Below are 15,209 nucleotides of genomic sequence, written 5' to 3' on the forward strand. Positions count from 1 at the left end.
CAGAAAGTAGAATGGGGGCGCCTGGCTGGCTCAGTCAGAAGAACATGTGACTCTTGATCTTGGAGCTGTGAGTTGAGCCCCACTTGGGTGTAGAGATTATAAAAACAAACAAACATTTTTTTAAGTAGAATGGCATAAGGAGTAGCTACTTACCGGTCACTCAGCATTAACAAGCTTCCGTATAGCAGTTTCATGATCTTTATTAGCTGGGATGACAAACACTGAGAGAACAAGAAGCATCTTTCCACGTCTCTGTCACAACTGCTCCCTCTCTTGACAGCAGTTCTAGGGCCCTAATTCACGGACTGAAGAGCTGCTCAAAGCTCACTCTGTTCTGCCTCACTTATCCTGCATAACACATGCTTCAACTCTATTCCTGAAGGGTGACAAATTCTTTCACCCCTGTCAGTTTCATGGGCTGCCCTGTACTGGAGGTCAAGGTGGAGGTCGTAAGGCCCTCCCTGGCCCTCAGTGACTGGGGAAACCACTCTTCTCCTCTCCCAGCCTTGGGCAGCTCTGGTCCTGTTTGCCTCTAGCTTTTTTGATCAATGCAGTTACTCTACCTTCTTGGAGATTCTCAGGTTTGAATGGCTGGTTCATTTTTTTTTTTTTTTTTTTAGAGAGCAAGTTGGGGGTGGGGAGGGGACAGAGACAGAGACAGAGGGAATCCTAAGCAGGCTCCACACCCAACGGACCATGCAGGACTTGATCTCAAGACCCTGTGGTCATGACCTGAGCTGAAATCAAGAGTCAGGCGCTTAACCAACTGAGCCACCCAGGTGCCCCGGCTTTTTTAAATTTGTAAGCAGCTTTCCTGAGATATAATTCACATGTCATACAATTCACCCAGTTAATGTGCACAATTCAATGGCTTTTAATATATATTCATGGAGCAGTGCATGCATCACTGTGACCAATTTTAAAATATTTTTATTACCCCCAAAAGAAACCCCATGCCCCCTCGCCATCACTCCCCAATCTAACTATCTGTTCCATCCCTAGGGAAACACCAATCTATTTCCTATCTGTATATATTTACCTATTCTGGACGTTCATATAAATGAAACCTATAATATATGATTTTATACATCCTTTGTGCCTGGCTCCTTTTTTAAAAACATATTTTATTTATTTGAGAGAAAGAGAGAGCAGGGGGAGGAGCAGAGGGAGAGGGACAAGCAGACTCTGTGCTAAGCTCGGAGCCCAACCTGGGGCTTGAACTCACGATCCTGAGATCATGACCCTGGCCTGCTGCACCCCCAGGTGCCCCAAGTGCCTGGCTTCTCTCACATGGCATAATGTCTTCAAGGTTCATCTATGTCATATCATGAATCAGTACTTCATTCCTTTTTCCTTGTTGTCAAAGTCTGGTTGACACACCATGTTACACTAGTGTCAGGTGTACAATACAGTGACCCCACAACTCTGTACATTATGGGCTGCTCATTAGTGTAGCTACCATCTGTTACCACACTCACTCCTTGTAATGCTGAACAATATTCCACTGTATGAATTACCACACTTTATCCATTCATAAGCGGTTGAGGACATGGTCTGTGTGTCCCATGAAGTCAGGGACCATGCTCCTTTCTTCCACATCATACAGCCGGTGCATGGCATGTATGAGGACTTCCGTGTGGGATGAATGAAGCTGTGGGGGTACAGTGACTGAGGGAGTAGGAACGTCTGGGAGAGGCCAGGCAGGGGAGCAGTTGTGGGAGCTAGCAGCAGAAAGAAAGGAGAGGTGGCCGGTGTAATTCAGGTTGGATCCCTCTCTGCTGGTGGGATTTCTGATGATACCTAATGCTCTCGCACATGGCGTATAGTCTCCTGAGATTCCATTTTTCAAGAGTCCAAACCCCTCTGCCCACTCCCACAGGCTAGGTTTCAGTGCTCACCCCAAATAGTGGAAGATAGCAGAATGCTTGGGTTTGAGTTTCAGGTTCAAAGAGGTCTGAAACCAGTTTTAGGTGAGGGATTTGGGTTGAGGCTTAAGACTTATCTTCAGTGAGATCCTTTTATTTCTACAAGGTAGACATCACAACCACGTCTGTGTCATCCCTTGATCTTTCAGTATCACTCATTGTCAGAAGAGGTCCTTCTACAGTGGGATTGCAGCTGGGGTCTCTACTCCAGTCCAGGGTCTCCATCCCTGTCAGAGAAATTCACAGTGTCTTCTATTCCTTCCCCCGCTTATGTAACAAATGTTTTTGAGGCCTTAATGTGTGCCCTAGGTAACTGCCATACAATGGGGAAGAAGAGTGTTGGGAGGAGAGGAGTTTGATTTTAAACTCATTCTGAGGCATCCAGAGGTGTCCTGTGGGCAGTTGGACAGAGATAAGAAATTCAGAAGATGTGGGCCAGAGGTGCAGATTTAAATACCATCAATATCTACAGAAGATAATTTAAGCCACGGCAGTGTATGAAGTTGCCCAGTAAGAGTGCCAAATGAAAAGACAGATGGCCCAAGGACAGAAAGGAATACTAGTATTTAAGGACTGGGCAGAAGAGGAGACAGAGGTAGGCAGAAAACCGGGAGTGCAGTGTGAAAACACAGGGAAGGGACTATTTAAAGGAGGCTACGGTGAAATGGCTGAGGGGCAAGAATGATCAGAGTCGGGGAGCCTGGGTGGCGCAGTCGTTAAGCGTCTGCCTTCGGCTCAGGGCGTGATCCCAGCATTACGGATCGAGCCCCACATCAGGCTCCTCCCCTATGAGCCTACTTCTTCCTCTCCCACACACCCTGCTTGTGTTCCGTCTCTCGCTGGCTGTCTCTATCTCTGTCAAATAAATAAAATCTTAAAAAAAAAAAAAAAAAAAAGAATGACCAGAGTCCACGGCTGTTAGCAATAAGGAGGTGGGCTGGTAATTTGGTTAGAACAATTGTAATGGAGCAATGGTGTTCAGAATCCAACTGCAGGGTGGGAATGTGACTGGTGGGACCCCTCTGAGGCCCACAGCTTCCCTGTGTTGGGCACCCCACAGCCCATGCCTGGGCCCCAGCGAGGATCCATGGGGAACCTGGTCCCTGAGGGGCTTGGGAGGGAGGATATGGAGGGAGGACAGGCAGAGGAAAGGGGAGGAAGGGCTCTCCGGCACAGCACAGGAGCCGTGGGGCAGGGCCACCACAGAGGGCACGGGGCTGTCCCTGAAGCATCCAGTCCATGCCCACACAGAGGAAAACCATGTGAGGACACAGACCCTCTTTACCTTGGACCTTGTAAATTGCCACAGGGATGCGGGCACCTGGGCAGGGCGTGACCTCTGCTGTGCTCCGGGCAGCACCAGCCGCTCCTCACTGCTATGCCTGGGCACCTTTCTCTGAGCATGTGAGCTACAGCTCCTGACCGGGATCCAGTATTGCGAACAGCACCAGGCAGCCTCAGAGGGGTCCAGCCCCAGGGGGAGGACACAAGTCTGGAGGGAACGTGGGGGCTCTGCCCCAGGTGAGGGTCCCACTCAGACTCCCTGGGGAGTGCAGGAACTTGGGGGACATGGGGAGAACTTCAAATAGTCTAAGGGATCTTTCATGCGGCTCCCTGCAAAACTGGACTTCTCTGTTCTCTTTTGTCTGGCGTCTTTGCCTGAGGACAGTGACGGGCCAAGTACTGGTTGTCAGACGCGTGGTCTGAGAGGGGCACTCTGCACCTGCAGTGCGTACGGCATACCGGGTTCACAGCGAATGCAAGGGAAAAAAGTAGCATGAGGAAGAATCCACTGGTTAGACACGGGAATGCCTCCTGCTCACGTTTGCTTCTCCAGGCTCACCCCTCTCCAACCTCTGCACCCCATCTCTGCCCAGGTCACCCCTGTGGGCCATCAGTGGACTTTCACAATTGCTAGCTTCCAGTTGGTTTTGCTAATGGGGCCTTGGCCAGAGCCTGGAGTCAACTGGACATAAGCCATGCCAAACTTCCAGTTGTGTGCTGACCAGCGTCTCAGCCTTTGGGGATCCAGCGCTCACGGGAAATGCCAACAGCCAGGATTTATGGAAGGGCTCTTACTGCGGTGTCACGTATGTGCAGGACGGGCAGCAGTGCAATATCTACTCACGGGCGACGACAGGTCACCGGCAGCCCATCCACAGCACAGGGAATGAAGCAGCTCTGCTCTTGCCTGCCAGAGACAATGCTGTCACGTACTGGTGGAAAAGCCACGCTGCAGGACACAGTGGATCAGTCAGGGTCCATCTAAGAAGCAGAACCAGTAGAAGTAGCCAGAAATTGCGGGGGCTGCTAAGCAAGCCCCAAGTCCTCAGAGCAATGACTCAGGAGGACAAGATCACCAGCTGATGCTTTTCCACAAGCTGGAGCCTCAGGGAAGCCTAAGCTTTAAAGTCCTTATAACTGATTACGTCAAGCCCACCAGGATACTCTGTTTGATTAACTTGAAGTCACTTGATTAGGTGCTTTAATCACACCCGCAAAATCATTTCACAGCAACATTTGGGTTCGCGTCTAAGTATGAGGGAGGAGTGTGAGCTACAGAGCCCGCCTGTCATGAATCTACCTGAAAACGGATTCTGGGAGCTCAGCCCAGCAAGCTGATGCATCGAAACCACTGCACACACTAGTAGGGTAATCCTGTTTGTGAAAACACGGACACACACTGGACATTTGAAATGCAGAGAAAAAGATCTGGAATAAACTACCCGAACTTAACAGGTGTATGTCTGGGAGTAGGATGGGAATGTGGGATAAGGGAAGAGACGGGGATTTATTTCCTATTTTCGTATTGAGATTTTATTGTTTTACTATAAATATGTATTATTTCAGTAATTTAACCACAGTAAATGTTTTAAAGGTTTTATTTATTTATTATTTATTCAGAGAGAGAACAGCACGTGAGCAGGGGGAAGGACGGAGGGAGAGAAAGCATCCCAAGCAGACTCCCCGCTGAGCACAGAGCCAGATGTGGGGCTCGATCTCACCACCCTGAGATCATGACCTGAGCTGAAATCAAGAGCCGGACGTTCAACCCACTGAGTCACACAGGTGCCCCTAAAAAAATGTTTTATAAAATCTTGGGGTGGAAAAGGCCTTTCTAATCGTAAGAGGACAGATAGTTTTGGCCATAGGGGACATGTATTTTTCATATTAAAAACTTTGTAACTAAAAGCAAATAAAGAACTGGAAAAAAATATTTGTAATTCACTTCCTCAATTCTAAGAAGCAGTTTCCCTCTCTTCTCTCCCACGCTCACCTACCACCAAAAACCCTGTGGTTTGTATCACAGTGGAAGAAACCGGTATTAAGGGAAAGGGATTGGAGCTCAACACAGAGGCTTACAAACCCAATAAAAACAGGTACAAGAGCTTACAGAGAATTTACTCATTAAAAGGCCAAGAAATGTAAATGAAAACAAGAGTGGTATTTTTCATGATTAATCAAATGATTAAACACAGTCCCCCCACTCCCAGTAGCCCCAACAGGAACAACCACCTCAGCCCCAAGGAACTCACATGGACAAAAGCAAATACGTGCATGTCTGCCGTGGAGTCAACAGTAACAGTGAAAATGTGGGGACAGACAGACGTGCGACAATAGGGGTTTGCTAAATAAACCACATGGCATGGCCGGTGCACAGCCGGCATCCAGTCAGCGGGCAGTGTTCTAAGCACAGCACGGGCCAATCTGTCCAGCAAATATTCACATGTGCGCTGGAAAGATGCCAAGAGGAGCGGCTGGGTGGCTCAGGTCACGACCTTGGAGTCCTGGGATCAGGCCCCAGGTCGCTCCCTGCTCAGCTGAGGAGTCTGCTTGAGGTCTCTCCCTAGGCCTCTGCCCCCTCCCTGCTTTTTAAAATCCTTAAATTAAAAAAAAAAAAAAAAGAGGCTGACAAAACACATCAAACATCACCATGGTGATCTCTAAAGAGTGACAAAGGGCGGTTTTTGTACATTTCTATTTTTTTAAAGATTTTATTTATTTTAGAAAGAGACAGTGCATGAGTGGGGAGAGCAGAAGGAGACGGACAAGCCGAATCCACGCTGAGTGGGGAGCCAGATCAGGGCTCAATCCTCAACCCCAAGATTATGATCTGCACGGAAATCAAGAGTCAGATGCTTTAACTGACTGAGCCACCCAGGCATCCCTACATTTCTCTTTTTAAGATTTTATTCACTTCTTTGTCAGAGAAAGAAAGGGAGAGAGGGAGAGAGAGCACAAGCAGGGGGAGCGGCAGGCAGAGGGAGAAGCAGGCTCCCCGATAAGCAGGGAGCCTGACATGGGGCTTGATCCCTGGAACCTGGGATCATGACCTGAGCCGAAGGTAGACGCTTAACCAACTGAGCTACCCAGGTGCCCCTCTACAATTCTTTTTTTTATAAGTTTTTGCATTTCCCAAATACCCTACAAAAAATTTATACTTAGGGAAAAAATGTTGATTAAAAAATACACATTCACTGGTCAGGTCTTCAGCTCTGCTTGGGACTGGTGGCTTCCTTTCCGTCACACCTTTTGTAAGACGCCACAGATGTCTGCCAGCGCTCTCAGGGCTCCTGGGGTGGGGGGCTGGTGAAGAAGAGGGGTCACTAAGAGCCCCCAGGAGGCTCCCCCTCAGCCAGCGCCCTCTGCTCACAGGCCTGGTGAAGGCCGATCACATTCAGCCTGGCTGGGGCTCCTGAGACCCTGCCCGGGGAGCCTGCAGACCTTGCTCCTGAGTCCTGGCTTCAGCCACCACTACCCTCCAGCCTTGCCCTGGTTTGTTGACAAACCCTCGGTCCGCCTGAGAATTAATTCCAAACATCCCCACCCCAGGTGCTGTGTGGATTCTAGTCCTGGCCTCTCTCCTTCCCACTAGGTGGCTGGGGCCCCTGCAAACAGGGTCTGATCTTCATCAGTCCTAATAACAAACGAACAACCAAAAAAAGTCAACATATCTTTTTTTTTTTCCCTGATCACAAGTCAGTATTTGGAAAACAGATGAGTGGAAAAAGAAAACAAAACCCACCCACAATCCCCATGTGACTTACTGAAGCCCGTGTGTACATCCAGGCACAGACGTGGATGGTTTAGAAATGCTGCTCTCCTGTGGGCATCCAGGCTCAACAGTCGGGGGGAGTCCCGCTCTGGCTCAGCCTTCCTCACTGTCCTTCCTTCAGCCTGCAGGCTGCTTGACCACAGCCCCGGCCCTGTCCCTTCTCCGTCCAAGACAAATGCCCTGCTGCACAGCCAAACGGGGAGGACTGACAGCTTCCTGCCTTGGCGCCTCTCCCAGATAGGTTCTATGCCTTTTTTATTGTTCAGAGAGGGGGGGAGAGAGAGATCTCCAACAGACACCACGCCCAGCGTGGAGCCCAATGCAGAGCTTGATCTCACAACCCTGAGATCATGACCTGAGCCGAAATCAAAAGTCCCACGCTCAACCGACGGACCACCCAGGCGCCCTGGGGTTCTCTGATGTTTATCAACTCAACAGGGAGCCCAGTGGGGAACCCGTCTCTCCTCCCCGCCCTCACGGGAACATTCTGGGCCGTGGACTTTCTGGTGCTGGATGAGGGCGGACAGCCGGCTGCAGGCCCTCCCGCAGGCCCGGCACCTGTACGGCCTCTCCCCGCTGTGGAGCCGGTAGTGCTCATTCAGTGTGTAGCTCCTGCGGAAAGCCTTGCCACACTCCGTGCAGGCAAAGGGCTTCTCCTTGGTGTGGGTCTTCTGGTGCAGCGTGAGGTTGGACTTCCGGCTGAAGGCTTTGCCACATTCCCTGCACTCGAACGGCTTCTCACCTGTGTGCAGCCTCTGGTGCAGGAGGAGCAGGCAGTTGTGTTTGAAGGGCTTCTGGCACACGGAGCACTGGTAGAGCTTGTCCCCCGAGGCAGTCTTGTGTGCTGCACCGAGCAGGGGGTTCTGACAGCCGCCGTCTTCTCGGGGGCTCTCCCGGGCGTGCAGTCTGTGGTGCTTGAGGAGCGAGGACCCACGGATGAAGCGCTGCCCGCACTGCAGGCACGTGTAAGGCCTCTCCCCGCTGTGGATGCGGCAGTGCTCGTTGAGGGTGAACCTGCGGCAGAAGGCCTTCCCGCACTCGCCACACTCGTAGGGCTTCTCCCCCGTGTGGAACTTCTGGTGCTGCCGGAGCCGGGAGCTGCGGCCAAAGGCCTTCCCGCACTCGCCACACTCGTAGGGCTTCTCCCGCGTGTGGACTCTGTGGTGTGCTGTCAGCTGAGTGCTCTGCCTGAAGGCCTTCCCACACTCGCTGCACTGGTAGGGCTTCTCCTCCGTGTGGATCAGCTGGTGTCTCAGGAGGATGGAGCTCTGCTTGAAGGCCTTGCCGCACTCGGTGCACTGGTAGGGCTTGGCCCCCGTGTGGATGACCTGGTGTCTGAGCAGCAGCGAGTTGTACTTGAAGGCCTTGCCGCAGGCACACCTGTACACCCGACACCCAACAGCATCCACAGGGCCCGAGCCTCGTTGTTTCTCCTCCAGGGCCTTGGGGGATGTGCTAAGGTCCCCACCAGGACCGCGTGCCTGGGGGTTGAGGGGTCGTTTATCTGACCCATCCTCAGGACTGCCACTCCGTTCAGGTAACTTGGGTCTCCCCCCAGGAAGGCGGCCCCAAACTGTGCCCAATAGTCCTAACTGCTTAGAGGGCACTCTCTTCAGAGAAGATTCCTTGATCCCAGCCTCCATCCTAGAATCTGGAAGAATGAACAGAAAATGGAAAAGTGATCTAGCCTCTACATTCATAAAAGAAACCCCGTGATTTGAAGACAGAATCTTCACGTCAAAGAAGTAGGGAGGTTTGGGAACTTCTAAGAATCTGTAAAATCAGGGTTTGTGTAAGAAACAGAACCCAAAGGAAGGTTAATAAGGGCTTAAACACTGCGGGAAGTTGGCTTAGGAGAGCTCACGAAAGGGGAGTGGCACCAGGAGAAGGCTTGGTCCGAAGGACTGCGGGGGAAGCAGGCTTGACACAGAAGTGAGGCCTGCAGGGTGTGGGGTGCTGCTACCCTTTGCTCCCCTCTTCCTCTGAGCACTCACCCACAGTTCATTCACTCAGCAGACATGGCAGGCTCCTGCCCAAGCAGGCCCCATGGACTGCAGGCTGCCTCTCCTCCCGTTCTGCAGCCTCTGCAGTCCCAAGCTCAGGCCCTGGCATGTGAGCCATGGGGAGTGGGGAGAACCAAAGTAGCTCAAGGGTCTTCCCTGCTGGGTCCTCCTCACACTCCCACTGCCCCCACAGATCTGGCGCGACACCTCAGAGAGCCAGAAAGGACATTCACGCACTTGGGTTCCTTGCACAAGTTAGTTCTGGGTGACCCTGGATGACAAGCAAGGCATTCAGTAGGAAATTTGGCCCTGCTGAGAGGAGCTAAATGTACAGCCTTCCCACTGCCCAAGTACCCAGAGGGCTACAAAAAGTTGTGTGAAGGCCAGGCCTTGCTGTGCCTTGCACTTACCTGGGCACAGGCTGGCTGCGAACCCTCGCTCCTCAGTCACCTGCAGAATCAAAGCCCCTGGCTCCTCCCCTTGCTCCAAGAGGGATATCAGTGCTGGTTTAGCAACAAGAAAGCCTACATGCAGGGAGAAGAGCAGCACGTGTCAGGGAGCAGAAGGACGGATGGATGCCCGGCTGCGAGGCTGGAGGCCTTAGGGGACACACGGCGCTTGGAATGGGTTGGGAACACCTACTTTCCCAGGAGTGGGGCAGCTGGGTAGCCATGCAGAGATGGGGGTGGCCCTCCAGCTTCCCCTCCCAACGTGTTGGACTTTGAATTTGGAAAGGAACTAACTCCCCTAAGAGGCCAGTGGAAGAGGCAGGGCTGCCCCTGAGCCCAGCCCCGGGATGGTTGGGGAAACCTCACCCAGGGAGGCCACATGCCCGTAGTTCTCCAGCATCACATCCCTGTACAGCGCCCGCTGGTCAGGGGCCAGGCAACTCCACTCTATCCTTGTGAAGTACACGGCCACGTCCTCAAACACAACGGCCTCCTGCAACCACAAACCCGGCTGTCTGGGGCTACCTGGGCAGGAGATGCAGAGACTATGTCAGGGATATTCGGGCACCTGTTCCGCTCTGGGAGTCAAAGCCTCTATGTGGTCACTGCTGTATCCCCAAGGCCTGGCACAGAGGGGACACTCCCCAAGCCAAGTGGAGCAGTCCTATTGCCATAAAGCTGTGCGAGGGGTGGGGGTCTCAACCTTGGCCTCATACCTCTCCGCAGGCTAACAGGGACCTGGGCAGGGGGCACACTTGCGTTGTTGGTGGTCTGGCCTCTACACTGGTGGGGAGTGCTCCTGTCCTGTCCTTTGGTTCTCTGATCTGAGGAGAGAGGCCAAAGGCTGTGCTCACAAAGAAAGGCTGATCATTCACACCAGGATGGAGGCAGGTACTGGGGAAGGACAGGGACCCTGACCTTGCTGGCTGACCCTGGAAGCTCAAGAGCTGCAGGAGATCCTGGGCAGCCCATTTCTGCCCAAAGCCTCAGGAAGGAGTTGACAGAGCACTGTGAAGTTTCTCAGGGAGGGGGAAGACCCCTGGCTTACAGAATCCGTCCTGTGACTCACCTGCAGGAATGGGAGCTACATGAACGGGCCTGGGGTCCCCCTGGGAAGGTGCTGAGGGCTGAAAAGCTAAGGGATGAAGGCAGCCAAAAGGCCCCAAGGTGGCACTCACCTGGAGTGTGGGCGTCGCAAGTGGCACCGCCATTCCAGGGTCCCCGTTGGGGGAAGAGCAGGTGCTGGGGACAGGGAGTGTTGAGTGGGAGGAGCCCAGGCCTAAGTCCCATCCACCTCTGTCCCTGCCCCCAGGACCACCCAGATACAGAAGAGACAGGAAAGGGTGAGACATGGGGCAAACACACCTGGTCAGCCCAGATGACCCCCTCACATCCCAAGAAGCTGCACCCTGAGACCTGCTCACCCACACCGGTCCACCCCTCACTCCTGATTTTCCCAGGGACATCTTCCCGGACCAACCTATATAAAAACCCACCCCCACCCCAGAATTCCCTCCCTACCCTCACTCCCTGTTTTATGTTTTCCTGTTATATTTTTCTTCACAGCATTATGTTATCTGACATAATGCAGTCAACTTACTTGCTTCTTCTCCGCCTTCCCCCATGAGATAAGGCCTGCAGTCTGGTTATTCATGCTGTACCCCTGGAGCCTGGGGGAGGGCCTGACACACAGTGTGTGCTCAGCAAGGGTCTGTGGAATGAATGAGTGGTTCCATGACAGTGGGTGATTCTGCAACCCGTGAGACCACGTTGTGGAACATCAGAAAACGTTCTTGCTCCATTACTACGTGAAACAAGAAGACTGTAAGCAGAAAAACAAGTCTGGCAGCACATACCCCAGCACATTAACCTTCGTTTCTTTCTAGGTGATTCTTATTTTCCTTCTTTCCATTTTTCTGATTTCTTCAAGACTTATTGCTTATTGCGAATGGAGAAAAGTTATTTAAAAACCAATAAATACAATTCTGTTCACAGAGTAGGCCCTGGTCTCCATGTCCCTTCCTCAATGGATACTTGAGCTCTTGTGGTTGGGTGGCGATCTCTGGGGTACCCTTTTCTGTGGGGCTTGAGCCTCCTAAGTAGCTGCCACTTTGTAAAGTGATGTCTCTTTTAGGCATCAGTTAACAGAAATCCTGTAGTTGTGATGTCATGAGGTGACAGTTGGCAGGAGAGCCCTTTAAACATGCGAGAATATAACAGGCCACACATAATGATCTGAAAGGTTTGGTGGGTCACCTGTGCCCAGACAGCATGAACTGCAAATGTGAAGAGCAGAGCCATACCAGTACCCCACTGGGCTGTCTGTTGAGGGCAGTCTGTGGGCGGGACCTGCCTGGACCATTGATGCTATCCCTGCTGACAGATCTGCTGTCCTCCTCACCCCAACGACGCAACCAGGGCATCTCAAGAGGATGAGCAGCTCAGGAGAAGACCTGGCCCTCAACTCAACACATACCGTTCTCCACAGTTAGGAGGGGGAGTTACAATGCTGGTCTTTGTTTGCTCATATTTGGGGAATGCATGTCCTCAGGGAGGGGCCCTCTGGTTAGAGGGGGGGAAAACCCTAAGTTTAGTTCTACCTTTGGAACCAGGGAGTAAGTTTTTAATCAGAGAAAAACAGTGCAGAGTTGAAAAAAGTGGAGCAGGGGATACAACGATAACAAAACAGACCAGGTTCCTGCTCAGAGTCCTGAGAGAGAAAATATCAAAGGGAGGGGAGTGTTAACTTAGACCGGGGATCAGGGAAGGCTTCCTGGGGGGATTACACTTAATTGGGGCCTGGAGGACCAGCAGAAGTCATTCTTTCCCTCCGATTTAGAATAAAACCTCTGATCCTCAGGGGCCTGGGGCACCCTGCCCCACTCCCTCACCTACCCCCTTGCTTACTACACTGCAGCCAGACTGGTGTTCTCTCTGTCACTCAAACTAACCAAGGCCATTCTCATTCACTTTCCTTCGCCTACAAGGGATGAGCAAGGCCTCTCAGCCATCAGGTTTCAGTTCATGCGTTAACTTCTGGAAGAGACCTTATCTCCCACTAGCCTATCCTCTTGGCTCATTTTCTTCATGGCCCTTGCAATGATCAAAAACTACTCTCTTACTTGTTTGTTGCCTCCATTACATGAATGCCTCAATTCTATTACAATATATGCTCCCTGAAGCCAGGGACGCTGCCCGTTCACGGCGGTATCCCCAGCACGAGCAGGGTCCTCTGGACACTCTTAAGTACTCCATGCTGCTGACGGAATGCCTGCGGTCCCATCAAAGACGCAACCCCAGGGAGAGGCCGCGCACGGGGGCGGACAGCCAGCACCTGCTGCTCCCGAGCGGGTGCGCTCCAGCAACTGCAGGCGTCAGGACGAGGCGGACGCAACCCAGACAGAACTGGTCCTCCCAGGTCTCCCACCCCTGCAGCCTCAGCTCCGCGCAGCCTCCCAGGCTCTTGGGGACGCAAGGCTAGGGACCCGGCCCGCACGCCTCCCGCCCCAGTCGGGGAGGCAACGGGAACCCGAACCCTCCCTAAGGCCCAGAATCTAAGGAAAAACGAGGGGTGGCGCCGGCTGCGGGTCAGCACCCCCCGCAGTGCTCAGCGCGGCCTCGGTGCGGACCACAGCCTCAGCCAGGCCGGGATCGGAGAACCGCACTCACCCTTCTCCGGTCCTCGACCCGCGGCCAGGGCCTCTTCACACCGGACCACCATCCGGGACCGCGCGAGGAGCGGTGCCGGGCTCAGGCAGTCCACTTCCGGCCCGCCCCCCGGAAACGGGCCGCAGCGCCGCTCTAGGAGGCTCGGAGGACCGCGCGCCTCGGTGGACGCCCTCTGGCTCTTGGGTCCAGAGGCAGGTGATGGCGAGGGCCGCTGAGGGCGGGGCGCTGCTCTGGAGCGGATCCCGCGGGAAGCCCCGGGTCCGAGGGACTAGCCCGCTGCGGGAGTCAAGGGTCCCGGCGAAGGGGTCCCAAATCTGAGAGCACGCCGGGGGAGCAGACGCGTTCACACGGACCTCGAGAAAGGCCGGGGAAGAAGTCGAGCATCGTTCCAGGCAACCGGGTTCTGAGGCTAACCCTCTCACTTTTAACTTTTTATTTTTAAATAATTATAAAATCACAGCAAGTTGCAAAGGCAGTATAGAGAGGTCCCGTGTATCCTTCACCCTCCACCCCCACATTTTGAAAAAGCTGCTCCACGATCGTGTCTTTCAAGCTTTTGTGAGGCTCACAGTTAAAAATACTCTATGGTGTCACCCGTCACACGCATGAATCTATGTTTACGGGTAAATGCTTACACATAGTGATTTTTAAAAACTATAACAAAGCTATTTACTAATGATATCTCAAATGTTTACCTTTAAATGTTTTCTCATTTTAAAAAAGTGCAAAAGCTGAGACGACCCCTTTTTGAAGAGGGAGGGAACGTTAACACAAGGGCGGGAATCAGTGAGGCAGCAAAGGAGGCATCATACAAACTACATCATCTGAAAATTGAACATTAAATTTAGATGTGGTTAAATAGTTTAAACAAGTATGCTTGGAAACTAAATAGCAACCTACTAAATAACTCTGGGAGAAAGAGAAGATCATAAGGGGCACTGTAGTAGACTTGGAATTTAAAGGGAATGAAACATTTCTCAGGATACTTAGGAAAATTTATATATATGGATATGCTTACATATATGTTAACATAAGTATACAGGCATACCTTGGACATATTGCAAGTTTGGTTCCAGACCACTGCAATAAAGTGAATATGGCAATAAAACAAATCAAATGATTTTTTTTGGTTGCCCAGTGCATATAAAAGTTATGTTTAGAGGGGCACCTGGGTGGCCTGGTTGGTTAAGCTTCCAACTCTTGATTTGGGCTCAGCTCATGATATCAGGGTCCTGGGTTTGAACCCCACGTCGGGCTCTGCGCTCAACACTGTCTGCTGGAGATTATCTCCGTCTCCCTCTCTCTCTGCTCCTCATCCTGCCCTTGCGTTCTCTCTCTAAAATATATAAAGAAAATATTTTAAAAATTCTCTCCCTCTCCCTCTGCACCCCACCTGTTCACGTGCTCTCTCTTTCTCAAAACAAAAAGATCCTTTCGGGAGCTTGGGTAGTACAGTTGGTCAAGCATCCAACTCTTGGCTTTGGCTCAGGTCGTGAGCCTAAGGTTGTGGCATTGAGCCCCCTCTGCATGGAGTGGGCTTGAGACTCTCTCTCCCTTTATCCCCCCCCACACACACACATGCACTCTCTCTCTCTTTCGCAAAAAATAATCTTTTTTTAAAAAGGTTATGTTTATGTAGTAGTCTATTAAGTGTGCAATAGCATTATATCTAAGAAAGCAACATTCATACTTTAATTTTAAAATATTTCATTGCTGGGACACCTGGGTGGCTCAGTTGGTTGAGCGTCTGCCTTCTGCTCAGGTCATGATCCCTGGGATCCTGGGATTGAGTCCTGAGTCAGGCTCCTTGCTCAGTGGGGAGCCTACTTCTCCTTCTGCCTGCCACTTCCCCTACTTGAGCTCTCTCTGTCTCTGACAAATAAATATTTAAAAAATATTTTATTGCTAAAAAATGCAAATCATCATCTGAGCTTTCAGCGAGTTCAATTACTGATCACAGATCACCATAACAAATATAATAATAATGAAAAAGTTTAAAATATTTTAAGAATTGGGGCACCTGGGTGGCTCACTCGTTAAGCATCTATCTTCAGCTTGGGTCATGATCCCAGAGTCCTGGGGTTCAGCCCTTCCTCGGGCTCCCTGC

At 51.8% G+C, this 15,209-nt stretch overlaps 1 protein-coding gene across 17 annotated transcripts; it reads right to left on the minus strand.

The window, feature by feature from the left end:
• Positions 1–1,239: 1,239 nt before the first annotated feature.
• Positions 1,240–13,212, minus strand: ZNF517 (zinc finger protein 517). 17 transcript variants are annotated; one of them, XR_005833704.1, is made up of 8 exons: positions 11,034–13,037; positions 10,612–10,675; positions 10,150–10,257; positions 9,800–9,958; positions 9,395–9,508; positions 6,974–8,632; positions 4,054–4,190; positions 1,240–2,152 (listed from the first exon to the last, which is right to left on the minus strand). XR_005833704.1 is itself a non-coding variant. In XM_040625920.1 (7 exons), exons 2-7 carry the CDS (start codon positions 11,085–11,087, stop codon positions 7,413–7,415), a joined length of 1,719 nt encoding a protein of 572 aa, XP_040481854.1. In that variant the 5' UTR covers positions 11,088–11,237; positions 13,103–13,212; the 3' UTR covers positions 6,867–7,412. The 17 variants fall into 17 exon arrangements, 15 of the variants coding, with proteins under 15 accessions (XP_040481854.1, XP_040481855.1, XP_040481859.1 ...); XR_005833703.1 differs by lacking the exons at positions 1,240–2,152; positions 4,054–4,190 and adding an exon at positions 6,225–6,512; XM_040625920.1 differs by lacking the exons at positions 1,240–2,152; positions 4,054–4,190 and adding an exon at positions 13,103–13,212 and having other exon boundaries at positions 6,867–8,632; positions 11,034–11,237.
• Between the last annotated feature and the right edge of the window lie 1,997 nt (positions 13,213–15,209).

Source organism: Ursus maritimus, unplaced genomic scaffold (genome assembly GCF_017311325.1).
Source record: "Ursus maritimus isolate PB19 unplaced genomic scaffold, ASM1731132v1 scaffold_9, whole genome shotgun sequence".
NCBI classification, from domain to species: Eukaryota; Metazoa; Chordata; class Mammalia; order Carnivora; family Ursidae; genus Ursus; species Ursus maritimus.

What these genes read in the sequence shown, in the direction of transcription:
- ZNF517 (XM_040625920.1), bottom strand. Translation starts at nt 11,087, where the DNA reads ATGAATAACCAGACTGCAGGCCTTATCTCATGGGGGAAGGCGGAGAAG. An exon ending in TTGCGACGCCCACACTCCAG is followed by an intron (nt 10,258 to 10,611) that starts GTGAGTGCCACC and finishes CTCTCTCCTCAG; the next exon opens with ATCAGAGAACCAAAGGACAG. An exon ending in CCCTGTTAGCCTGCGGAGAG is followed by an intron (nt 9,959 to 10,149) that starts GTATGAGGCCAA and finishes TCTCCTGCCCAG; the next exon opens with GTAGCCCCAGACAGCCGGGT.